General features: G+C 51.2%; 1 protein-coding gene across 2 annotated transcripts in view; it reads left to right on the top strand.

Moving 5' to 3' along the window:
• The window catches only part of MMP28 (matrix metallopeptidase 28), a 42,297-nt gene extending 17,585 nt beyond the window's left edge, over positions 1 to 24,712 (top strand). The window contains exons 4-8 of one of the 2 annotated variants that reach the window (XM_039507335.1): positions 12,581 to 12,802; positions 16,383 to 16,628; positions 18,138 to 18,287; positions 19,564 to 19,731; positions 23,252 to 24,712. In XM_039507335.1, the coding sequence (XP_039363269.1) occupies positions 12,581 to 12,802; positions 16,383 to 16,628; positions 18,138 to 18,287; positions 19,564 to 19,731; positions 23,252 to 23,646 (1,181 nt within the window). In that variant the 3' untranslated portion in view covers positions 23,647 to 24,712. The remainder of the gene's footprint in view (positions 1 to 12,580; positions 12,803 to 16,382; positions 16,629 to 18,137; positions 18,288 to 19,563; positions 19,732 to 23,251) is intronic. The other variant, XM_039507336.1, reaches the window with a different exon arrangement.
• The last annotated feature ends 311 nt before the right edge of the window (positions 24,713 to 25,023 follow it).

The raw sequence follows: 25,023 nt of genomic DNA, 5'->3' as shown, positions 1-25,023 counted from the left end.
CAAAAAAACTCTGTTTGGGAGCATCAAATTGTTCCATTTCGCTGATGTTGAAACACTTCATTTTGGTAATGTTAAAACATTAGAATGTAATTAAAAGTATTATAATAAATATAATATATTATAATACTAAAAGAATATTTAATGCAATATAAATGTCTAAACAAATCGAAATGATAAATCCGAAATGAAACATTTGCATCTTATCAAAATGCAACATTTTGACTTTCTCAAAATGAGAGCCCATGATGATTTATTTCAACGTATTCCTTATTGAAATTGACATGGTCCCATGAAATATTTTGATTTTGACAAAGCTGCATTTTCCAATAGAAAATTCTCCTTTTGGAAATTTTTTGACCAGGTCTAGCAAACCCTGAGATCCTGTTATTTATCATCTCCGCACGTCCCGCTATGTCTGTTTTAAATTACTCTGGCAGCCACTACAAGCGTCCAGCTCTAGGCTTGGCTGAGGTAGTTGGATGTATCTTTTATTTGATTCTTTTCCTGGCTGTACTGCAGTAATTTTACACTTGGAGAAGAGGGGGCAAGAAGATAGAATGATTTTTTCTCCCTTTCAAGGACATTTGAATGCATCTGTCTGCTAAGTATAATTACACCTATTGGACCATGACATCCCTGATCAACATCAAGGAAATAGCTGCCCAAAATTAAAATTGTGTGACTGGGATCCAGGCTTGTTAGTGAGAAGAACTTTTGGAAAACATGTATCTGCCTGGTCCAGCCTTTTGGAGGTTAATGGCTGAGCCGGTGCTGAGTTGATCCCGGCACTAGGATTGTTTGGAAGGAATCGCACTGAACATTAAACTCTGAAAATTGTCCCAAGTTTCTCTCCACAGACAATAGCTTACAAAGACAGTGCTGTAAATGACTCTTATTTGGCATTGTTCTCCATATTGCAAGTTCATGCTGGGCAGGTTCTGTTCGATCTCTTTTACTGTCATATCTGAGCATCTTCCAGCTGTGCATGAAGTAACATGGGTAACCTCTGGCATGCGTCATTCATTCCTGCCTGGGGGGAGCGGGGTGTGTGTGCTGTGGAGTGGCTTGTTTGAATAGGGTTTGGTTTTGCTTCAAATGTCCAAGCAAATGTGTTTGTATCTGAGAAGGCAGGTCAGAGAAATGCCCCTGGCACTTGGAGTGGAAGCAGGTAAAGTTTGTGAGGGCCCTGTGGGAGTTAAGATTTAAAATTTTTATTAAAGCTAATGTTAAAAAATGATATCGTACATAGGTTGGGAAAAGAGAGTCTGTACATCTGGGCGTAGTGATTAGATTATCCACAAATACAAAGTTAGTTTTGTTAATGTCATATGCTACATAGAGCACATAATCAGCAATAACCCAAAGTTAGCTGACTAGATTTAACAATACAGTTTGGATATTAGAATCCGAATGACTCATGAAAAGTTGTATGGAGATTTGGTTGTGCAAAGCAAAATATATCAATGAGTGGAGATTGTCCCTCAGTAATTGAGAATTAGGTTGGTTTTCCATTTAGAAAATACAATCCACGAGGAAAGTATTTGTTACTTTCCTGACTGCGCTCAATATCCCTCGTGGTATTGCCGATGTCCGGTAATGTGTTCTATGTAGATCTCCCTCGACCACCTGATGGCATCTGACACCACGAGTTGCTGCATCAGCCAAGCGTAGCGTTGAACGATTCCACATTCTCTCAGCACTCGCTTGTTACTGGGGTTCCATGCACCTAAGGCTCAAACAATCAGTCCGTGGGTCTGGACCTGGTAACCTTTAGGTCTCAAGGTGTCGGCCAGAGGGGCATATTTCTCTACCTTTCAAGCTCGGGCATGGTGGAAGGCCACGGTCCTGTTCTCGAAGGGCACTCTAACATCCACCATGATGATCTTCTTCCGGTCCTCGTTGGTGACGACGATGTCCGGTCGCAGTTGGCTGTGGGTTCTGGGGATATAGTCTCAGACTGGCCCCTGAGGATGCTCTGTCTCCTGCACAGATGAGTTTGACCCTTATAACAGAAAGTTCCTCAGTGCCTGAGGCATGGGGTCAACTCTGGACCCCGTTCTGAAGTTTGGTGATTCTTTTTTTCTTTTAAGCCAAGATAACTAATGCACTGGTGCCATCTCATTGTGAAAGCCAAGTGGAGATAAGGCACAGGTAGATTTTCCTACAGTGTAGCTATTTGAGATCAACAGGTTCCCCCACCCAGAGATGACCTTGCTGGGCTACATCACAATGGCCTTATCTGCATTAGGATTATGGCAGCCTATTTATCTAGCTGTAAAATAAACATCTTTTCTGGCAGGGAAGACACAGCTCCTGGATCCAGGCCATTGAGTGCCTTGAAGATAAGGACCAAGACCTCTCATTGTTTCTAGCTCACTCAGGGAAGGCGGCTTGGAGGAGGGGAAATTAAGGCAGGCTGGGCACCTCTCTGGGACTGATGGCTACTTAGGCCAGGTTTGGAGGTTCTCTTTTAGGGCGACTTCCAACAAAACCACGGTCCTTAAAACTGGACGAGTGCCCCTACCAGGAATAACAATGGGCACAATTTGCAAAGGGGGATGCTTAAGGGCACCTGAATCAAAGTGCCTCCATTTTCAAAGTCCCTGAGCAACTGCAGCTCCCATTGAAATCAGCGGGCGTTCCAGATTTGCATTGCCTCTGAACGTCAGGATGCTTTGCCCGAGGTGCCCGTGTTTGAACACAAGGGTTTGCACTTCCCATCAGAGACTCTCAAAGCGCCTTGAGAGGAGGAAAGCACCGTCAGCAGTCTGGGTGTGTGTCTGTCTGTTGAGTTAATTGCTTCAGACCGTCTGGTCATAAATTCGTCGCTACAGGCTGGATTTGCCTCTGAGCTGGGCACGCCTAGCGCCAGGCGAGTCAGCACCGTCACACCCATTTACCCGGCCCCTCGTCTCCCGACAGCTGCCTTCCAAATACGCCCGTCAGTAACATGCTTTGTGAGGAGAGCGGGCTGGGCGCAGCTGTGCCTGGGACATGGGAAAAGTTAATGAGCGATTAGATAAGTGCCAGTGACATGTCTGCATCTGTTTTAGCGGCTGAGGTTGATGGTGGGGTGGGGAATGTTCCCCAGAGGCAGCACTTTCCTCCCCGGCCGGGCAGGATTGTTACATGCAGCTGGTTTCCCTACAACAAAACGTGACTCTTCTTCTCCTCTTTCCGACAAACTATCTTGGCAGGGCTCCATGGAGATAAGACGGAGCATTTGTAGGCAGGGGGCGGGGAAGCGAACAGGATTTAGGAAAGGCAGGGACATGGAGAGGGAGTGGGCTGCAGAGGAGAAGGTGCTGGGAGGAGAACGCTAAAGAAGAGAGACCAGGAGATGGACAAGAGCAGGTTCATGCAGTCAAAGGGGGTGATTTGGAACAGGATCCTGGAATGACTCGAGAGCCACGGGCAGGGGTGAAAGTAACTTAAAGGACTTACTGGTACACAGGGCTGGGGTCCTGGGAAGGGGCGGGGCCTCAATTGGAAGGGGCGGGGCCTTGACTGGAACAGGCAGGGACTTTAAATCCCCACGCCCTTTAAATCGAGTCTCGGGACACTTTACAGATCATGTATAACAATCTTTCCATTCTTCACTGAAAGGCAGCCACCTCTGGGGTGGAGGGCAGCAGCCATCATGGTGTGGAGGGAGAGGAAGGATTGGCAGAGAACCCTTACACGTATGAGATCTTCAGTGTACATGGAGACTAGAGAGGCCCTTATCTGACAGACTCATGCGCAGGGAGCTGCAGGGAATCCCAGTGTGTCTGCCTTGCAGGGCTCTAGGCATTTCATATTTGGAGCTCAGCCCTGAGGTGGATCAGGAATTGGAATGGTGCGGAATCCATGGCGCCTTGAGAGGAAAACCTGGCACAGAGAGACACGTTCTTCCCTTGCCAAAGGGTGTGTGAACCCGGTTAGCCTAGCGGTGGCAATGTAAATGAAGAGGCTTTTTGGTCACTAGGAGCTGTGTCTCTTGGTGTCTGGGGACAACTGGGCCCAGCTGGGCGATGCCAGCAGGACGGGGGGCGGGTTCCGTGAGTGCCCCCAGAAACTTGGGGCCTGATCCTGCCTGATGCTGGCCACCCCAGGGACTTTGCAGTGGTGAAAGCAGAAGGAAAGAGGAGGGGGAGCTGTGGGTGGGTCACTGCTAACCCCAAGCCAGGGAGAGGCCACTGCTGTTAGCTGGGCCTCCCCCTGCTCCCACTTAATCTAACCCCTGCTTCAGCGGTGGCCCTGAGGATCAAATTCTGCCCTTGGTGATGCACATGGAGTCAACGGTTGTGTGCATCTGAGACCAGAGCCTGACCGCTGGGTCCAATCCGTCCACTGAAGCCAGTGGCGACACTCGGGGATGGACTTGGCCCAGGGACGTCTAAGGGCACAACTGAGACTAAACCCACAAGAGAAGAGAGATGCAGCGCGGGAGAAATCATCTCCCTAGAGCCATAAACCGTCTTCCCTTCCCACCCCCATCTGAGTCATTCCAAGGGGAAGGAGTTGGGGAGGGAGAGCCCCTAAGCGGGGCAATCCGAGCGAGGGGGCGAAGCTTCCAGCATGGCTAGAGTGGAGGAAGTGGGCGAGGGGAGACACGGATTCCTCAGCTGGCTCTATCAGACCAGCTTCCTCGCGGGTGGAATGGACCAAAGCCAGGGAGGATGCTAAGGGATCAGAGTAGAAAACAGAACCATCCAGGAAGCCCTGCCAGATGTTCCCTGTCTGATCCCTGGTGATCCTTCCTTTTCCTCTCCCTTTATTATCATCATTATTTATTTCTGTTGTGATTGTGCCTTGGGCCCCATTGTGTTAGGTGCTGTACAGACACAGCAAAGACATGGTCCCTGCCCCATAGATCTTACAGTCTAATCCCATTACAACTACAAGCCTCTGCTGAGCCTTCCCAGCCTGTTAGGGGATGTTGTGAAGGCCAAGACTATAACAGGGTTCAAAAAAGAACTAGATAAATTCATGGAGGACAGGTCCATCAAACCGAAACACTTGTGCTGGAAGCTTGCAACCTGACGCCACTTTATTTCTCAGAATTCAGAACCATGCCACGCAAGAGCCCCAGAGCCGAGAGAGAGAAAGCAGGCTGGGCCCAGAGACAGAGTGGCACTGCTCACGCCAGCTGGCTTTCTGCTGGCTCTGACCAGACCCTCTGACTGCATGCGTCTCTCCCAAGCCCCCTAACCTGCAAGCAGGGTCAGGAACAACCTCCCCAAACACTCCTAGGGCAGAGTTCCCAGTCTGTGGAGTGTGCTCCGCTAGGGGGGGCACAGAGAACCATTCAGGGGGGCACAGCTGGGGCCAGGGCCAGCCCCCATGGTGGGGTGGGCAGGGAGCACCACCGAGCTCTGCTCCTGGCCCCAGCTGCTGGCTCTGTGCCTTTAATTCTCCTGCCGGCCCTGTGCCCGGGGCTCTGCACCCATCCCCAGCTGTGGCCCCAGCTTCAGTCCCCTTACCCCTGTCTGCATCCCCCCTCCCAAAGCCGTGGCCCCGCTCCCGGCCCCAGCTCTGGGGTCGGGGAGGGTGCGGACAGGGGTAAGGAGGGGCCCAAAGTAAAAAGTTTGGTGACCCCTGTCCTAGGGAATTGCTGGGAGCATGTTTGCCAGTGTGGGTAGACAGAGATGTGCTCGATTTGTTTGAGCTAGTGCATTAAAAATAGCAGCGTAGCCGGGGTAGCACCAGTGGCAGCTCTGGCTAGCCGCCCGCGTACATACCAAGGTGGGCTGGGTGGATTTGCACTCAGGCAGCGAGCCCGAGCTGCCGTCTGCGCTACCCCGGCTATGCTGCTATTTCTAGCTTGAGCAGAGCTAGCGCGGCTGTCTACATGTGCTGTGTAGACGTGTCCTGAAGGGGATAGCTTGCAATTCCATCACAGTCCTCGCTGGAACGAAAAACCGAAACGGTTCCATTCAGAGAATGTCCCATTTGGACATTCTTGAAACATTTTCCCCATGTTCCCTCCCCCCTCCACCCCCCATTGAATGTCCTCACAATTGAGAGGAAATGGTATTTCCCTAAGGAAAACTCTAGACATAAAAATTTTGCCTGACTCTCCTGGCCAGTCCAGCTGCATTTTCCAAGCCTGTTGAAACCATGTAAGTAGTCTTATTGCTAGCTGCATTGGTACTCGGCAGCACATAAACTGGTGTTTCTCCCCACTCCTCCCCTCACAACCAGTGCTCCTGCGTGTGCGGACAGCTGATTGCTCGGTGCAGTCTCCATCACTGGCCATTTTTAAATCGAGGTCAGCTGTCTTTTGAAAAGATCTGCTCTAGTTCCAACAGGAATTAGTCTGGGGCAGTTCTCGGGAGGTCAGACCCGATGGTCAAGTGGTCCCTTCTGGCGTTAGAATCTACGAATTGTGCTGACGTGTGGGCGGGGAAGGGGAAGAGAAGCCGCACAGCCCTGCCATGTGATCCTCCCCGGGGGAACTGCCGAGAGTGGCTGTGGCAGGACAAAGAGTGATTAGGCTCCGTGGCTGGGAAGCCAGACCCTCCAGAAGCGTTCTGCGGAGCTCATTGTTTATCCTGCTTTCAACAGGAAGCCGTCTATCTGAGCCGGGGGCGAGCTTTGTTGGAGAAAGGGAACAGTCGAGATGGGATCTTCTATTAGGCGACGGTCTCACCCATGTGCTCTGCAATGCCAGCTCCCGATTACAACATGCTGTGGATAAAACGCTGTTGCATCGTGTAGTGTAGACTGGACCTAACCATGTTTTTAACCCCATTCCAAACCGGGGTCAGACTGGGGCTGGTTCTCTGCAGCAAGATGGAGCCGTGTTTGGCATGGCAGGGGACAAGTCTGCGGCCATGCTAATTTAGGCACCGGACGAGCACACCGCAGACTGCACCTGCTCCCTGAATCCTTCCCTGCCTTTGTCCGCCCTCCCTCCAGCCCTACAGAATCCTTACCCTACCGAGGGGGGGAACCATGGAACACAGCAGCATCTGGAGGTCCTGGCTTGGCTGCTGGAGTGAGAACAGGGCCCCATCTTCTGGGCACCTCCCCATAGTGTGTGTTCCCTGATGTTTTCAGCCCCAGCCCTGGTTGGCCTTTGCGATAGGGGACTGGGCTTGTTAGAAAGGCACGTCCTGTCACCCGCTTTAATCGCCTCGGTGCCAGCCCCGGACGTTTATTTGCCTGTGCCCGTGACAGGAGAAGAGTGTCTGGAGGTATCTGCAACGAAGCCCTGAAATTGCCTAGGCAGGCTTTGGAAGCGCTGGCCCGTCAAAGGGGATTAGCTGTGAAAAAGCCCTGCCCGAGCCCAGCCGAGATAACCAGGAGGCAATGGGCACCCCACCTGGGGAAAACCCATCCGTCCAGGCTGCATTTCCCTTTTCCTAGACCCCGTCGCTCGCTCTGCTTTAGCTGCGGGCTGCTCTGGCCTGGCTGTCCCAGAATGCACAGACGCAGGGCCTGGTCCAGGTTTTATTCCACTGGAACCCACTGGCTTCGCTGGACTCGCTCCTGATTCGCACCAGCGCACGTGAGATCCAAATTCTGCCGGCGGCCTTTAGGGGCAAGAGGGGGCCGCAGCAATGTGCCTGGTGGCTGCTCAGTTGGAAGGGGCTGATGCTAAGGGATGAGAGGGACGTATTCCCCCACCGCAGCCTGAACCAGCTGCCTGAACCAGCTGGATCAAGGCCCAGATCCTCAAAGGTAGTTAGGTGCCTACCTCCCATGGGAGTTAGGTGCCTAAAATACCTCTGAGGATCTGGGCCCCAGTTCCCATTGTTGTACCAGAGTGAATAATGACCGGGCCACTGAGGGAATTTCTCTGGCTGTGACCGAGGCAGATTCAGACCAGTGTTGTAAATGACTCTGTCCTTTCCCTGTCCTGCCCCACCCCTGAGCATTTGGCTTAAACTTGCTGCCGATGTCTCTTTAAAGTAGCATCTCCTTAGGGTTGTGCAATCTTGCATTTTGGGCTCCCGTGCCGTCGGGGTCATGCATTATGTCTGTTCTCAGCCCGAGTGATGCTGGCAGCAGAAGGCTCAGGAAAGTCCACTTCGGTGTTTAAAAATCCCTTGCTCTCAATTGCATTTGACAGTTTATACCAGGTGTAGAATGCTTTGCGCCTGTGGCCGCGTTCCAACCAGTAGAGGTGCAGACATTCTCCTGGGTGATGCCCCATAAGGCAGAGTTATGTGAAGCATTTCCGAATGCGCAGTTCCCATGTCCTGCAGCCAGCTGGTTATTAATGCTGGCACATATAGCCTAGGCCACTCAGCCCTTATGTAAATCACATGTGGAACCAGGAATCCCCCCACCGGCATAACTGACAGTAAATGCTTCTCGTCCTTTCGCTTTTGCATGTGTCTGTATAGAATTCCTCGGTTGCTTGGGAGTAATGAGCCAGCCCCACAGCTGGTGCAGAGCAGATTCGGTCCATTGATGTTCATAGATCCATTTCCTTAATGGTGCTACGCTGTGCTTCTGAGAGGAAGGATGGCCTAGTGGTTAGGGAACTACCTAGAATTTGGGAGACGTAGGTTCAGTTCCCTACCCTGCTACAGACTTCTTGTGTGACCTTGGGCCGATCATTTAGCCTCTCTGTCTCAGTTCCCCAGGGATAAAATGGGGATTCTAGCACTGCTTTCCCTCATGGGGGGTTGTGAAGATAAATGTATTGTGAGATGCTCAGCTACCTCAGTAAGGGGTGGCTGGCTAGATGGACACTAGCCGAGGATGTAGCTAAGTATGTGGCTAAAACGCTATGAAACTACGTTGCAATGGACAACGTAAAGTGTCTTGTAATAGAACCGAAAGAAATCATGATGCCAAATTTAGAACATGCTCATAGATTCCCAGGCCAGAAAGGACCATTGTGATCATCTAGTCTGACTTCCTGTCTAGTTCAGGCCAGAAAACGGCCCCAGAATTATTCCTAGAGCAGATCTCCTAGAAAAACGTCCAATCTTGATTTAAAAATGGCCAGTGATGGAGAATCCGCCACAACCCTGGGTAAATTAATCCTGTGGTTAATTCCCCTCACTGTTGAAAATGTATGCCTTATTTTCAGTCCAAATTTGTCTAGCTTCAACTTCCAGCCGTTGGATAGTTTTGTACCTTTCTCTGCTCGGTTGACAAGCTCAAGAAGTGTAGTTCTAAGTATAATGAGAACGTGAAACCTCTGAGGTTCCAGGTCCACTTGGTGCCGGCAAAATGCAAGTTTGATCTTGCTGAATGTTTTAGCTAGTTCTTATCCTCTGCCATCCTAGTATTGTAATAGGGCAAGGAAAATGCATTCACCTAGGCCTCTTTGGGGCAGATCCGCTGCTGCTGTAAATCAGTGCAGCTCCTCTACAATCTAGTTTACTTAGCACAGTTTCACTATGTTAGAAATGTAATTTAAAAAAAAATCCTTTAGAAACACAGAGGTTGAAACTCAGAGTGCGGTGCGGAGGAATGTTCATGAGACTGCACAAAACATCAGGCAGTCTGAACCCCGGTAGGACTCCCCCTCTCCAATGCAAATTTCCCCCCAGATATTCTGGTCTCTACAGCTGGTGGTTCGGATTTAAACATTTTATTAAGATGATGTTTAAAAAAAAAAAGTGAATGGTACAGAACCTAAGCATAGAAGTTTCTGGTTATCAGGGAATAACGTACAGATTATTGAGGGGCGCGAAGTTCGGGTGGCGTAAGGAATACATAATCTGCAGTATCCCCGATTGGGGGTAAAAGGTTGATGGGGCGAAGTACAGACCTTGAGATATGAGGGTATGATGTTCATATGATGGCTGTGTTCGGGTGTGGAGTATAGTGAGTGGATATGATGATGAGGATGGATTGACCCTCATTTGGTGAGATTTAATGTTCAGGGAGTTTATGGTTCCAGTTCGTATGATCCAATGGAGAAAGTCTCTTGGAAACGGCTCTGCTTTCCCCACAATTCAGTGGAAACACGGAGGTTGCCGAGTGCTTTATGTTGGACACCTAGAAACCAAAGCCCGTTGACTTTTGAAAGAATAGCAATCCTTAGCTCTTGTCGAGTGCTTTGCACCAGTAGATCTCAAAGGGCTTCACCAAGGAGGTGAGTCTCATTGTCCCCACAATACAGATACCAGCCGTAACTTATCAGTTGTACGAGGGTAGCTCGGGGACGTTCTGGTCAGGGATCAGGGCCCAAGTGTGCTGCACAGGCGTATAATGAAAAGATAGTCCCTGCCCCAAGGAGTTTACAATCTAAGCATGTATCAAGGGACAAAAGGTAAAGACAGAAGAGATGGGGAAGGCCAGGGGACCGTGAAAGGATCCTGTTTGATATAACAGGGCAGTGGTCAGACCACTCTCTGTCTGGTTTCCCCATTTGTAAAGGAGCCGGGCAGAGATTCTTACCCGTCTTGGAAAGCGCTGTTGGATCCGTGGATTAAAAACACGTTACACAAGTGCTAGTGCACCGGTGGAGGATGAGTGTAAACGCTCCCGTGTTGCTTCTCAGCCTCAGCCAGCCTGCTGGGTTTGAAAAGCAGCATTATTGCCTAATGACACCGTAGCTGATCTTAGTCCCATGGCCTAGCAGGGTGTGCAAGGAGAAACCTGCTCTGCAGAATTGGGTTTCACCTCTACTGGCCAATACCAAGAGCTGCCACTCCCACCCAGTGCTGCTGCCTGTGTGACCTTAGCTCAGTGGCCTCTGTTACACATCATTTTAATCCCGTTCCTTCCTGGGAACACATTTCAGACCCACCCATATGTTGTCCAGGAGTCGGAGCTTTGTGACCGAAACCTGACTTTCCGCGTGTACAGATAAGTGACATGTGCCTGAAATCTCGCATTCCTTTTGGGCTGTCTTACCAGCCACCCCCAGCCTCTCCCATGTGTTTGAGGTCATTCCCCTTCCTGCATCGTTGCTATTTCGTTCTGCCTGCAGGGCAGCTGTTTTCAGCAGCAGCCTTGTTTTCATTCACTGAAACCCACAGGCGGCAAAGCTAGTTATTGGGCCAGATCGGTAGCTCGTGTGAACCAATATAGATCCATTGACTTCAACAGAGCTGCACCCATCCACACCAGCTGAGGATCTGGCCCTCTATGCACACTTACTCCGCTTGGCTTTGGGGGGCAAATGCCCTCGTTCCGGCTGCGTGTCCCACGTTCTCTCCTAACTTGATCAAAACACCCCTTGGTTTCAAAATGCTCAGCAATCCAGGAGCGCAGCTCCCTGGTGGGGGAGCCTGGGGTCTGAGTCAGTGGTGGTGTAAATGGAGGTGAGCGTTACACATTGGGGTGCGCATGTGCCAGTGGTGATGTGACTTGCTCCAATTCATGGGCTCTCAGAAGAAGGGCGACCCGCCGGCTAGAAGGGAGGCGTGGCAAGAAAATCAAGAAGAGGGCGTGAGAGAGAGCCAGATCCTGATCTCGGTGTAAATCTGGAGTCACTCTGTTAAAGCCAGTGGAGTTCTTGCGGATGTGCCTCAATGCAAAGGGGTTCAGCATATGGCCCAGACTGAGTTGGTTCTGCCAGCTGTTCTGTCCAGACTGCCTCCCTACGCCGTGGTATTTGCCCGCCTTCCACGTAAAATCAGTAGCAACTGCGAAGCCCCTAGTGGACTCCATGGGGTCTACATACACTTGGGCTTTATCCTCCTCTTTGTTATTTGCATTATGGTAGCACCTGAGAGGCCCATGGTGCTAGACTCTCTGCCAACACATCACCAGGAGAAGGTCCCTGCCCCACAGAGCTTGCAATCAAAGTATCAGACTCCTCCTCTCGCTGGTGGAGCTGCTCCTGATTGGGGAGAGGAGAATCACACCCGCTAACACTCGTGTCTAGGCCAAGTAGGCGCCAGGAGGGTCACAGGCATCATCCCTTACTTGGGATCCTTCATCCCTCAGTCGGAGTCCCATCGAAGACAATGGGATTTACTGCAGGGATGATCTGCTCCATTATGTTTACAATACGCTGGCTAAGGGACAGACTAGGTATGAGATTGAAGTGCATGGTCCTTTTCATCTCCTTGCTGCCCTGGGGTGCTCCATGGCATTGCCCATGATTGTTCCCTTGTCTGGCAAACCTTTGGGGGTTGTAGGCAATGGAGATCCTTGCTGCTGAGAAGAGATTCAGTGAGGCCAAATCCTGGGGTAAATTCAAAGTAACCCCATTCAAGGCAGTGGAATTATTCCAGATGTATCCTCTCGTCCCTGAGATCTGAATTTTGCCTGGTGTGTGAACCGGAGGAGGTGTGTTGAGCTGAAAGAAACTTCAGATCAACAGGGCTGGATTCTGATCTCATTTACACCAATGCAAAACCAGAGTCACTCCATTAAAGGAACCTACTCCAGATTAACTCTGTTGTACCTGAGATCAGGATCTGTAGGATTCTTGAATGCACTGTTCAGTGGAGGTGAAGTATAGAGTGGGTTAGGGTGGATAGAGTGCTGGGTCAGGAGACAGGACACTTGCTTCTATTCCTATCTCTAACATGGGCAGATCACTTTTCTTCTCAGTGCTTCAATTTCCCCAAGTGTAAAATGGGTATAATGATCCCACCCTTCCTTTGGAAGGTGCAGTGAGATCTGTGGATGGGAAGCACGATGGAGACATAAAAGAAAACCCTCCCTCTTGCAGGTGGAAAGTGGTACAAGCGGCACCTAACCTACCGGATCGTGAACTGGCCTTGGTATCTGCCCCAGCACCAGGTGCGGCTGGCGGTGAAAGCAGCTTTCGATCTCTGGAGCAACGTCTCATCCTTGGTGTTCTGGGAGGTGCTGGACAGCCCAGCTGACATCCGCCTGGCTTTCTTCCACGGCGACCACAACGATGGACTCAGCAACGCCTTCGATGGGCCAGGTGCTAATCGCTCCCTCATCGTAAGCTTCTCTTTTACACCGAGGGCTCTTACCAGGCAGCAAGTGAGGGAGGGAGGGGTGGGAAGGGGAAGAGGCTTGTGATCCTCCAGTGCCTCCCCCATGAGCAGATCGGCTCAGTGTCGCTGGCCAGGACTAGCGTGTGATGGCTGAAGGAGAAGGATGGGCCTGACACATATCATTCTGGGCTGTGGGGGTGTGTGTCATTGTTCTTCTCTGCTTGGCACTGGTGAGGCCTCAGAGCCTGGGTCCAATTCTGGGTGCCGCACTTCACGATAGATGGGGACAAATTGGAAAGGGTCCAGAGGAGACCGACAAACATGATCAAAGGTTTAGAAAACCTGACCTGTGAGCAAAGGCTAAAAAAACTGGGCATGTTTAGTCTTGAGAAAAGATTGACCTGATAACAGTCTTCAGATATGTTAAGGGCTGTTATAAACAGAACCGTGATCAATAGTTCTTCGTAGCACAATGGAACAAACGGCCTAGGGAAATCATGGAAGTTCCTACACCGAGAGAGGCTGGAGCCATCTGTCTTGAATGGTTTAGTCACAACAAATCCTGCATCTGGCAGAAGGTTAGACTAGCTGACCCTTGCGGTTCCTCCTAACCCTCTGGCTCTATGATTCAATGTCTACTGGAGGCAGGACACGAAGTTATGGGCTTGATCTGCAGCAAGGGAGACTTGGGTTAGCTATTAGGAGAAATCTTCTAACTAAGGGGAGTTTAGCTCTGGAACAGGCTTCCATGGAAGGTTGTGGAATCCCCATCACTGGAGGTTGCACAAACACCTGTCAGAGCTTGTCAGCACAGGGGCCTGGATTTGATCGCTCGTTGAGGTCCCTTCCAGCCCTGCATTTATGATTCTGTGTCTCTGATCTCACTCTGGTGCAAGCTCCACTGGCTTGGATGGAGTTCCTCCTGGTTTACACAGGAGTGAGAGCAGAATGGGGGTCATGCTGTCCAGTGGAAACGGAGACAGGGATTTAGGGCGGGAGAATGTAATAGTTATTTAGCTGGACACTGGGACTAACTACGCAAGTGCTTTTGTCTCACTCCTGTCTAAGTACTGAACAACACTTGTCCTGCAAAGCATGCCGTGAGATCTTTCATGGACGCAGGCTCTCAAGGACTTGGGACAGATCCTCAAATGGTGTAAATCAACGTAGCTCCCTTGACTTTGACGGATCTAGGTTAATATGCACCAGGCATGGATCTGTGCCCTACTTTTTATTTCTTCTCCAAAGCTGGTTAGTGGTAAGGTGTGGGCCTCTCATTTTTGGGGTGATGGCTACAAATTCCACGCCTTTGAAACCTGAGGTTAGCCGCAGATATTTATTCCTAATGTCCTGGCTTTAAGGAATTTGTGATTCCTTAGAATTTGTTCTTATTAGGCAGCATGTTTAAAACAAACACAAGGAAGTACTTCTTCACACAACGCACCATCAACCCGTGGAACTCCTTGCCAGGGTATGTTGTGAAGGCCAAAAGTATAACAGGATTCAAAAAAGGATTAGCTAAATTCCTGGAGGATAGGTCCACGAATGGCTATTAGCCAAGATGGTCAGGGATGCAACCCCATGCTCTGGGTGTCCCTAAACCTCCAACTGCTTTAAGCATCTGACACCGGCCTCTCTCAGAGCCAGAATACTGGGCTAGATGGGCCATTGGTCTGACCTACTATGACTGTTCTTATGTTCTTGTGTGATGAATTTGCGATGTCAGTTATTAAACTGTACTGTGGACTTCCATACAAATCCGGGACCACAGACTTTTCACAGCTTGGGCTATTTCCTCCCAAGTCCATCACATCCCTTGTTAAGCCATTCTGCTCTGGGGACATTTCAATCCCCGTAGCCTTCAGCCAATGCAGCAGAATAGCTCGTTGGGAGTGACTGCAGCATGCCTGCTCCCACGCCCAAGTGATTAACCCATGTGATAAAGATCTTCATCTCAATTTCAATGGAACTACACACTCTACAGATAAAATGGCCTGTATTTAGAAGTGAATAACAAAAATCATTTTAATCTCACTATTGCTAAAGAGATTAGTCCACAATATCCAACCATCAGCCTTTTTTTTTTTTAAGGCCTGGTTTTAATTCACATTTTAAAAATGTATTTTTGGGACAATTAATTCAAACTATCCAAATGACCAATGAATTTGGTTTTAAAAGAACAGCTGCTTTCGGGCTGAGCCCCCCTTTTTTTTTTATTATGCCTTCAAATAAGGGATTCGATTTAAATGCTGTCAGACCCGTAACGACTCTGATACAGACATCACTTCTTGGTGCCTTAGATTCCACAGGTTTCAGACTAACAGCCATGCAGGGCCGGCTTTAAGCCGATTCACCCGATTTCCCGGAGGGTCTTCAGCAGCATTTTGGCAGCAGGGGGTCTACTCCGGGGGTCTTCGGCGGCGAGGGTCCTTCTGTGCCACGGAAAACCCGGAGAGGACGCCCCACCACCGAGTATTCTAATTGGGCCCTGTGGGTCATAAAGCCGGCCCTGCAGCCGTGTTAGTCTGTATCTGCAAAACCAACGAGGAGGCCTTGTGGCACCCTAGAGACTAACAAATGTATTTGGGCATAAGCTTTCATGGGCTAAAACCCACTTCATCAGGTGCATGGAGTGGAAAATACAGGAGCAGGTATAAATACACAGCACACGAAAAGATGGGAGTTGCCTCACCAAGTGGGGAGTCAGTGCTAATGAGCCAATTCAGTGAAGGTGGGAGTGGGCTGTTCTCAACAGTTGACAAGAAGGGGTGGAAATCCCGTTTGTAGTGCTAATGAGGCCAATGTAATCAAGGTGGCCCATTTCAAACAGGTGACATGAAGATGTGAGGATCAGCGGGAGTAGATTAGGTTTTGTAGTGATTCCCCCCCGGGAATGTTCAGGGCGCATGAAAGGAAATGACTAGCTAGTGAAAGGGAGCCGTTGAGGATTTACCCAAAGGTGAGTGGTTCAAATCCAGCTGTAACCAAAATGTCACGTTAACTGGGATTGGATGCCAGATCCTCTTGGGCTGATTTCCATTTCCCAAACCCACAATTGGCTCTTCCTGGCAGACTCAGTGGAGAGGTCAAGGACAGAACAGGAGGTTTGGTGTGAATTGCTTCTCCCCATCAACGAGAAAGCAAATTTTCCCTGCCTAATACGCTCCCTGATCTGGGAATAGCTACAGGGCTTCTACCTTTGGGGCTGTCAGTCTCCCACCAGTGTTCTCTCACTAGCTGCCACTGTATCCAGAGGTGGTGTTAGCCCACTGGAGGGCCTCAAACAGGAAAATTTTTGTCCCCCTTACACCTCGCCCACCCCCTAAAAATACTAATTGTGTTATTTCCACAACCCAGAAAGTTTACCAGCAGAGCCCGTACTAATATACATGTTAAAGAGTCCATGTTAAATAGGATGATTGATATTGTCTGTGTATTCCTAGTGCCACCACGGACTGCATCCTTTTGTGCCCAGACATCCCTCGCCAATTGTAGAACAGGCTCGGCACATGCATGTGACCTTTGTGTCAGTTGTAACCGCCTCCGCTCCTCTCTTTCCACCAGGGGGCGCCCTGGCGCACGCGTTCTTCCCCCGCCGTGGGGAGGCGCACTTCGACAGCGACGAGCGATGGTCCCTGCACAGCGGCAAGGGTCGCAACCTCTTTGTGGTGGTAGCGCACGAGATCGGGCACACGCTGGGGCTGGAGCACTCGCCCGTCAGGAGCGCCCTGATGTCTCCCTATTATAAGAAGCTGGGCAAGGACTTTGTGCTGAGCTGGGATGACATCCTTGCTGTCCAGAACCTGTACGGTGAGCCTGGATCTCCTGGATCCCCTCTGTCATCTTTTGGCTTGCGTGTGTGTCCTCTCCATGTGCCGCCCCAAGCTCTGCACGGGTAGCTGACCCCGCAGGCATCGATAGTGCTACCCAGAAAGACCACGGACGCGGTTTGGTGGTGAAGGCGCTCGGCCAGGTTTATTTTCAATGAAGTATGGTACTAGCACCCCTTAGATTCTGCAGGTACACTAACACATGTATGCCCATTACAATGGACCGGCTCACTCAGCAGCGGGACTTTCTACTGCCCCCTAGGCTGGACAAAGGGTTAAGACAAGGTACCCTGACGTCTATAGACTGAGATAAACAACTTACATACCACCTGACGTGTTTCATGACATCTATTTCTTACTGCCTCTTGTTCCTTCTATCTTGGACAAAACATCCCTATTCATTGTTTTGTCAAAGCAACTTCTCTTGTACTAGACTGGGGTGTATCTGTACCAGCTGGAATATCTTGATGTAAATATCTAGTGCCTAGTAAACTAACAACAACTTTTCCAAGTTCACGTACTGCACAATGAACTTGTGAGCATCTGGTTTAATACAGGGCCTGACTTTGGTTCACAGCCTCTGGTTCAGGCCTCAGATCTTGCACCAGACTCGCTCTCTGTTACACCCTCTTGTTTCAGCTAGAACCGGGTGAATGATGGATCTTCTGGTTCTCCGGCAATTCTGAAAAGTCAGGGATGGGTGGGGGCTGGGAATCCTCGTCTGATCAAAAACAAAAACTGTCAGAATTTCAGGTGAATTTAAAAGTAACAAAAAAATTGTTTCAGCAACATTGAAAAGTTTCATTTAGATTTTGACCACTTGAAAACATTTGTGATCGTTTTTAAAAAAAAAGAAAACAAAGTTAAAGGAAATTTTGGAACAATTAATTTCTTCAAACTGGAAAATTGAAATGTTTCAGGATTTGTGGATTTTGTTTTTAAACAATTAAATGAAATTGACGTGAATTTCCAAACTGTTTTGGGATAGTCAAATCTGCATCTTTTGCCAAAAAAAAGGTTTCAGCTGACAAGGTTTACCCAGCTCTAGTTCCTTGTTCGTAACCTCACATCCAGATAAAAGGCTTGTGTGATGTCTAAGTGCATCTGAAGACCACCCCTTTTCCTGGGTTTGCCGAAGCCCTGGGGGAACTCTTTGCCAGAGGATGTTGTGAAGGCCAAAACCATAACAGAGTTCAAAAAAGAACTAGATAAATTCATGGAGGATAGGTCCATCCATGGCTATTAGCCAGGATGGGCAGGGATGGTGTCCCTAGCCTCTGTTTGCCAGAAGCTGGGAATGGGCGACAGGGGATGGATCACTTGATGACCTGTCCTGTTCGTTCCCTCTGAAGCACCTGGCATTGGCCACTGTCGGAAGACAGGATACAGGCCTGGACGGACCTTTGGTCTGACCCAATATGGCTGTTTTTATGGAAGCATCCCCTGTGCGGCCACTCTACACATCTCATGGTTTCCCTTTCCATCGCAGGAAAGCCTTCCAAGGGCTCAGCTGTGCGGCTTCCTGGGAAGTTATTTGCTCATTTCCAGGACTGGAGCCCTGATTTTCCAGACGACGATCAGCTGCAGGGGAGCCTCGGCTCTTATTACTGCCAGTCCTTCTTCGATGCTATCACCATCGGTGAGTCTCCCGGACGCCGACACGCAGCTGGAGCCCTCTCCCTGCTGCTCCGTCCAGCCCGCCCTCCCTTGTTGTAGACGTTCGAGATGGAAAAGACAGACTTATTCAACCCACTGGCCCGTTTCCCCTCCAGCTGGTGCTGGCGGCGGCAGTGTTAGTAACCCCCTGGGGGGATCAAGTCTAGGGTCCCATTGAAAGGGTTGAGGACGTAGCACATGTGTGTCCTGAGGAGCGTTGTGCAGGGAAAGAGAGAGACGTGCCAAGTGGGAGGGCTGTTGTGTTAGCCGACACACCAAGGGTCGAACCGGGGACCTCCAGAACTAAAAGCAGGAGCCAAGGGTGGGACTGTGACGGACTCCGATCCTCTGCAGATCAGGCACAGAGGGGTAGCCCTGCAGCACGCCCCTCAGTGGGGTACCTAAGTGCACGTGGTAGCGAGGAAGAAGGTGCGAGGAGGCATGAGGGAGGAGTACAGGGGGACGGCAGAGAGGATGTAGTAGGAAATTATCTCAGTGATGCAGAGCCTTGACGCTGAGGGCCAGAAGAACGAACTTGACGCAGGAGGAGAGAGACGAGGTGGGTGAGGTGGTATCATTTATTGGGCTGACTTCTGTTGGTGAAAGGCAGGCGAGGAAGGGGAGTAGCCTAGATGGAGCGACAGGAGAGGAAGACGCCTTCCACAATAGCAGTGTCTATGGATTGAGAGGAGAAGCTGGGGGCCATGGAGGGGAGGGTGGCTGCAGGGATCAGGGGGAGAGAGGACCGAAGGGTCGGTGCTGTTGGGTAGGGATGGGGGTTAGAATGACTTAGCAGAGGAGCCGGCAGGGCTTGCTCAGAGCCTGAATGCAGGGAGAGGAGAGGTGAGTCGGAGATGGCCTCATGGTGAGGAGATGGGCAGGTGGGGTTGTGAACGGACGGGGAGCAGAGGGCTTGGGAGGAAGTGGTGGGTTTGCCATGGCATGTTCAAGGTGCCTGCAGGGCACCCAGGTGGAGACGTCAGGGCAGAGAGGTGGAGCTGGCACATATGGGGATGGGCTGGCCCTGGAGAAGATGAGCTTCCCCAGGGTGAGTGAGGAGCCTGAGTGTGGATCTCTGGGAGAAGAGGCAGATACGTGGGAGGGGCAGGAGAGAGGCCTTTGCTGTAGTGGCTTTGCACATGCTGCTTTCTGCTCTGGGTGGGGCACAAAGCGGGGCCCGTTGGCTTGCAGAGATAGGACCCCCCCGCTCAGGTTCACAAGGCCACACTCCCTCTAACTCGGTTCCCTCTTCTGCACAGATGCAGATCACAACCTTTACATCTTCAAAGGCCTCCACTACTGGGTTGTGACGAAGGGAGGCAACGCCACCGACCCGCAGCTGCTCCGGACCCGATGGGCAGAGCTCCCAGTTGGCATTGACGCGGCTGCTGTGTCGGAGGCAGACGGGAAATTCTACTTCTTCAAAGGTAGCCAGACCCAGAGGAGGAGGAGCAAAAATCTCCCCCTTGTGGCTGTGTCCTTGATCTGTCTGTCTGTCCAGAGCATGGCCTGGTGCACTGAGCTCTAGACTGGGTTCTGTTCTTGCCTTCGCCGCTGACCTTGGGCAAGTCCCCTTTGCTTTGTTGCGCCTCAGTTTCTCCATCTGTAAAATGGGGAGAATGACACTCACCCTCTTTTGTGAAACTCTTTGAGATGTAGGGGTGGAAAGCACTTGGCAAGCACTAAGCGTTGTTCATTAGCAAGAGGCCAGTGCAGAGCTCTGAGCCCCGAGTGTTACAGGGGCTCTGGCCGTGGTGTTAGGGACCCCAGTGGCTAAGACGATGTAGTTCCCCATCTGACTGTGAACTGCTGCAGCAGGCTGACTTACTGGACATTTAAAGGGGCAGCTCAGGGTCATTAGTGCAGGCCCAGGCACTCTGCTGCAAAGGAGAACGGATGTCAGTGTGACATTGGCTTGTAATTGTAATAGCTTGGAGGCTGTTCAGAATGGGGGCTTTGTTCCTTCTGCAGGGTGGAGCCCAGCAGTCCCTCTTCCCTCCCTCCCCTCCTTGCAGGGCTAGGATCAGAAAGAGCCTGGGAGCGGGGCAGGCTCTTTGAAAAGAGTTTTTGTTTTTCTTCCCTTGCCGTAACCCATAGTCCAGTAACCGAGTGCCCAGCCGGCCGGCGCTGAGGCTGATGGGATGGGACAATGGGAAATCAGCCTGCGGTTGCAGTTGCTGCGGTTCTTACTGTTTTATTTGCATTGCCGTAACCGCCAGGGAGGGATCAGGACCCCACCTCTGTCTGCCGACGTAGCTGTACCGTGCTGAGCACAAGGAGCCCCAACCATCATACACATGAATAACGAGAACACCCCAGCCGCTGGCAGCCGATAGCGCTTTGCAGGCAGGCCCTGGCTACAAGGGTTGTGCGGGAGGTTCTCCCTGTGCGTGAGCACCCTGGCAAGGAAGGATGGTCTAGCGGTTAGAGCGGGTGGTGGAAGAGCTGGGTTCAATTCCTGCCCTGCCACAGATTTCTTTCATGACCCGGGACAAATCACTTAACCTTTCTGTGCCTCAGATCCTTATCTGTACCATGAGGCTAACAGCCCGGCCCGGCCCGACCTCACAGAGGTGTGGGGAGGGGAAACGCATTAGAGATTGTGGGGCGCTCGGGCACTACGGTAACGGGTCTGTAGTAGACAGTTGATCTCCGGAGTCCCCAGGATTTCAGTGCACGGCACCGCTCGGGGCTCATTAGCCGGAGGTGCACTAAGTGGCAATGGAGGGTTCACTCTGGGTAGAGGATCCCAGGAAGGGCTGGTCAGTGCACTCACCGCTGGTTGCATCAGTCCGACCATCCCTGATTTCCTTGGGTTTGCTCCGGAATGATTGGTTCGGCATTGAGCTGCTGCGCACCAGCGGCCCCTACGGGAAGCAATGGGAATAGCAAGTGCCCAGCTGGTTGTGTATTGTGTTGGTTTTTGCACAACATGGCAGGCCTGGGGCCTCTGGCAGCAGGAACAGGAAGAGCAGGGTGATCTTGCCTCACCCCTGCCCTGGAGGGATCTCCTCACAGTGGCTGAGAGAGGAGATTAGCCAACAGCCCATTCAGTCCATCTCTAAGGAGGCCAGTTCCGCTGCATTCATCCATTAGTGCCTGCCTCATTTAGGCGGCCTGCCCTTTGGGAGAGGGACTTTGCACTCCTCTATCTGCTGGGTAGCACAAACCGCTCCATAAATCCTGGTCAGAAACAGGCTCTTCTCACATGGGTTTCGGGCCGCGCCCAGGAAGAGGTGAATGGCCCTGTATCCCATTGCCAGCCCCTTCAGCCAGCCTCTCTGCCCTCTTCTGTTCAGGGGTGGGGCGATGGGAGTGGAAGACCTAGAGTTTATTGAGCTGGTTGGCCTGTCAGGATGGCTGCCCTATCTGCTGTGTGTCTGGCAAGTGACACTGAGTGAATATAATGGGGATAAGACAGGTGTTTGTAGCCTCAGACTTGAGAGACCTAGATTCAATTCTCTGCTCTGCTACAGACTTCCCGAGGGACCTTGGGCAAGTCACTTAGCCTCTCTGCACCTCAGTTCCCCAGCTGTACCATGGAGATAACAGCCCTGCCCTGCCTCACCAGAGTGTTGGGAGGAGAAATGCATGAAATAAATTATGAGGCGCTCAGGTATTACGGTGCTGGTCACCTTGGGTAGGGTATCCTAAGCAGGTGCGTTCTCCCTTGTGAGCCCAGAGCTGGGTTTGATCACAGGTTTCCTGAGCGCATCTAGGCGTCTTTGCATTCCACATTAGCCCCTTAGGATCCTCTGTTGTGCCTCGATTCATCTGTGAAGGGGACATTAGTTGGGCTGTAAGTATCCCTCTTCCCCTGGGAACCGCTCAGGGATTCTGATGAAGGACTGGGCAGCCTGTCATAAACTGGACAGCACTGACACCTGCTGGTTGTTTGTCATTAAGAAATCGACGTCCACCTCCTTCCTCCCTTTGAGTCAGCCTCTTGTAGCCATGCCCTTGGTTCCTCCCGCCCCTCGTTTGTTTTCATTTGATTGACAGCCATCAACGGTGCAGCCGGCATGTGTGCCCAGCACTGGGGGGCGTGTATAGATTGATGGTCCCAGGACACAGGGGCTCGGCAGCAGCTGGCTACGGGAACTAATAATATTCCCGTGGAAAGCATCTTCCCCAGCTCTGCCCGTGATCTCAGAGCGGCTGGGTGTGTCCGCGGAACTAGTCCGCTACCAAATGCAGGCATTAGGATTCAGGGTCCGTGCCCACGGAGGTGAATGAGGGCAGGTCTGGCCTCTCGTAGCTGTTTGCAAGCTAAGGTGGGCAGTGCTGGATGTGGGCACCCACCCACAAGGTGTTCGTCCTTTCGAGGCAGATTATCTGGGTTCTGTGCAGTTCACCACGGGGGAGCCGGCCCCAGATCTGAATCCCAGCCCAGGGCGTGGGACCCCCCGCAGCGTGGTGCTGGGCCACAGACGAGCCTGCTGCATGCAGCCTTTGGTCATTTAGCTCAGCAGGAAAGGCTCCTGCTTTTAGATCCAGAGGCCCCTCCTGCCGGAAGCCCACTTGGGGCGCAGTGTTACATTTGAACCACAACATCATCTGTCCTCCTCCAAATGCCTGTTTGACCTGCCCATGTGGCCTAGTGCCTGGAGCACTGGACGGGGGCTTCGGAGATCTGGGTTCTAGTCCCAGCTCTGCTACTGGCCTGCTGGGTGACCGTGAGCAAATCACGTTGCCTTTCTGTGCCTCGGTTTCCCCATCTGTAAAATGGCAGGAATGGTGCTGCGCCGTTTTGAAAAGCGCTTTGAGATCTGCTGATGAAATGGGCTGTCTATTATTTATTAACTACACACCTTTGAGCAACAGGCTCCCATTGTCAAAATGCTGTTGATAGATCACGGCTCTTGACTTCCCTGCCGTGTGTCCTGGCCCCTACACAGCCTCCTCCCTCAGCGATCCTAACCAGCTTTGTCTCTGGCTTCTCCCCAGGCGGCCGATGCTGGCGATATAAAGGCTCCGCCCTGGAGGCGGGATTCCCCCAGAAGTGCAGCACCAGCAACCTTCCTCGCCACCCCGACGCGGCCCTCTACTTCCAGCAGCTCCGCCACCTGGTGCTCTTCAAGGGCCCCAAGTACTACGTGGTGAGCGAAGAGTCCCTGCAGGTGGAGCCCTACTACCCCCGGAGCCTGAGGGACTGGAACGGGGTCCCGGCCGGGGTGGATGGCGCCCTGACACAGCAGGATGGCTTCGTGTACTTCTTCAGGGAGGACCAGTACTGGAAGTTCGACCAGGCCAAGTTGCAGGTGGTGGCGACGGGGAAGTGGGCCGCCCAGCTGCCGTGGATTGGCTGCTGGGGCAGGAATTCCAGTCAGACTCTCTTCTGATCTCCCACACGCTCAGACGTAACCAGGGGCCATGCTGTGCCTTCCACCCCCCTCCACGCCTTGATGACAAGGGCACAATCCGGCCCTGAACGTGGCATCGAAAAGATGGCGGTTGATCCCCATCTCCTGCCCTGCTCTTTATCAGGAGGGTTTTTATTCAGATACATGTTTCGCTTCCCACGTCGGTCCTTCACCCAGATACCTCTTGTCAATGATCTACTTGAACTCCCATCTCAGGAGCCATCCCAATGACTGCCGCAGGCGAGCAGGGATAGTCCCGACCTTGAGGTGAACAGTGGGCAGATCTCTCCGGCCAGAGTGTTCTTCAGTGGTTTAATCAATGACCCCCCTAAACAGAAGGGCTAAAATGGGTATTTTACAGAGCTCTAGAGGAGACAAGACCAGCTTCTCAGTTCAAAGACATCTCCACTTGCAAACAGGAGGAGACTGGCCCTTTAGCCTGGCGAGGTTGGATAATCCCAGAACTACCACCCTGACGTGCCAGGGTCCAGACAATAGAAACTTTAAAAATATTTCAAGGGGCTTTATGGTCCAAAAATGCCAACGTTTTTCCCGTAAAATGAAATGTTTTGGGAGAGGGAGACCTTACAAAATAAAACCCCGTTGACTTTTTCCATATCTTTTTGGTTTGTTTTTTTCATGTTGTTTTTCACAATATTTTTAATGGGAATTTTTATCAAAACCGCTATTGACATTTTTCGTTTACCCCAAACTGGGTTTTTCACTAGACCGTTGATCGGATAAATGGGCCCATGTTGAACCTGCGAAACAGAACAGAATTTCCGAATGATTGGTGATTTTTTTTTCTTCCATTTTTCCAGCAGCTCCAATCTTTCCGTGTTCATTGGGTGACACATGAGAACAACTCTGATAATTCTCCGGGCCAAATTCAGGGGTTAGCGTAAGCTAGTGTAACTCGCTGCGAGATCCGGAAAAAGTTGTAAATTACAGCAGTTTAGACTGGCATCCGTTTGCTTAGTGGAGAAGGTCGCCTGCATAGCTGTGAGAGTATCCTATGTAAACACAAAACACTGTACATGCCTATTAAAACCCTTTGAAATGGCATCAGCTTGTGCTTCTGAATTAGCTGGGAGCATCCGAAAAGAAGCATCATCTCCTAAGGGCACTGGTGAAATTTATGCTCCTGGAAACCAAAATCTAGACTGGGAAAATAGACATAATGGCGCGGGTTGAGGGAGGTTTGGATTACATGGAACATAATAGGTCTGCTCCATCTCTGGCTCCTGGCTGATTCAGTGATTGGGTATTGATTTCCCAAGTAACGCTAGGATGTGGTGCTCAGTGGTGGGGCCACATCACGCAGATGGCTCAGCTAGGGAATCTCTCTGCCTGGTC

The sequence above is a fragment of the Mauremys reevesii genome, linkage group 20, assembly GCF_016161935.1.
Source record: "Mauremys reevesii isolate NIE-2019 linkage group 20, ASM1616193v1, whole genome shotgun sequence".
NCBI lineage: Eukaryota > Metazoa > Chordata > Testudines > Geoemydidae > Mauremys > Mauremys reevesii.
The sequence above is the reverse complement of the archived record's forward strand: the minus strand, read 5'-3'. Positions and strand labels throughout refer to the sequence as shown.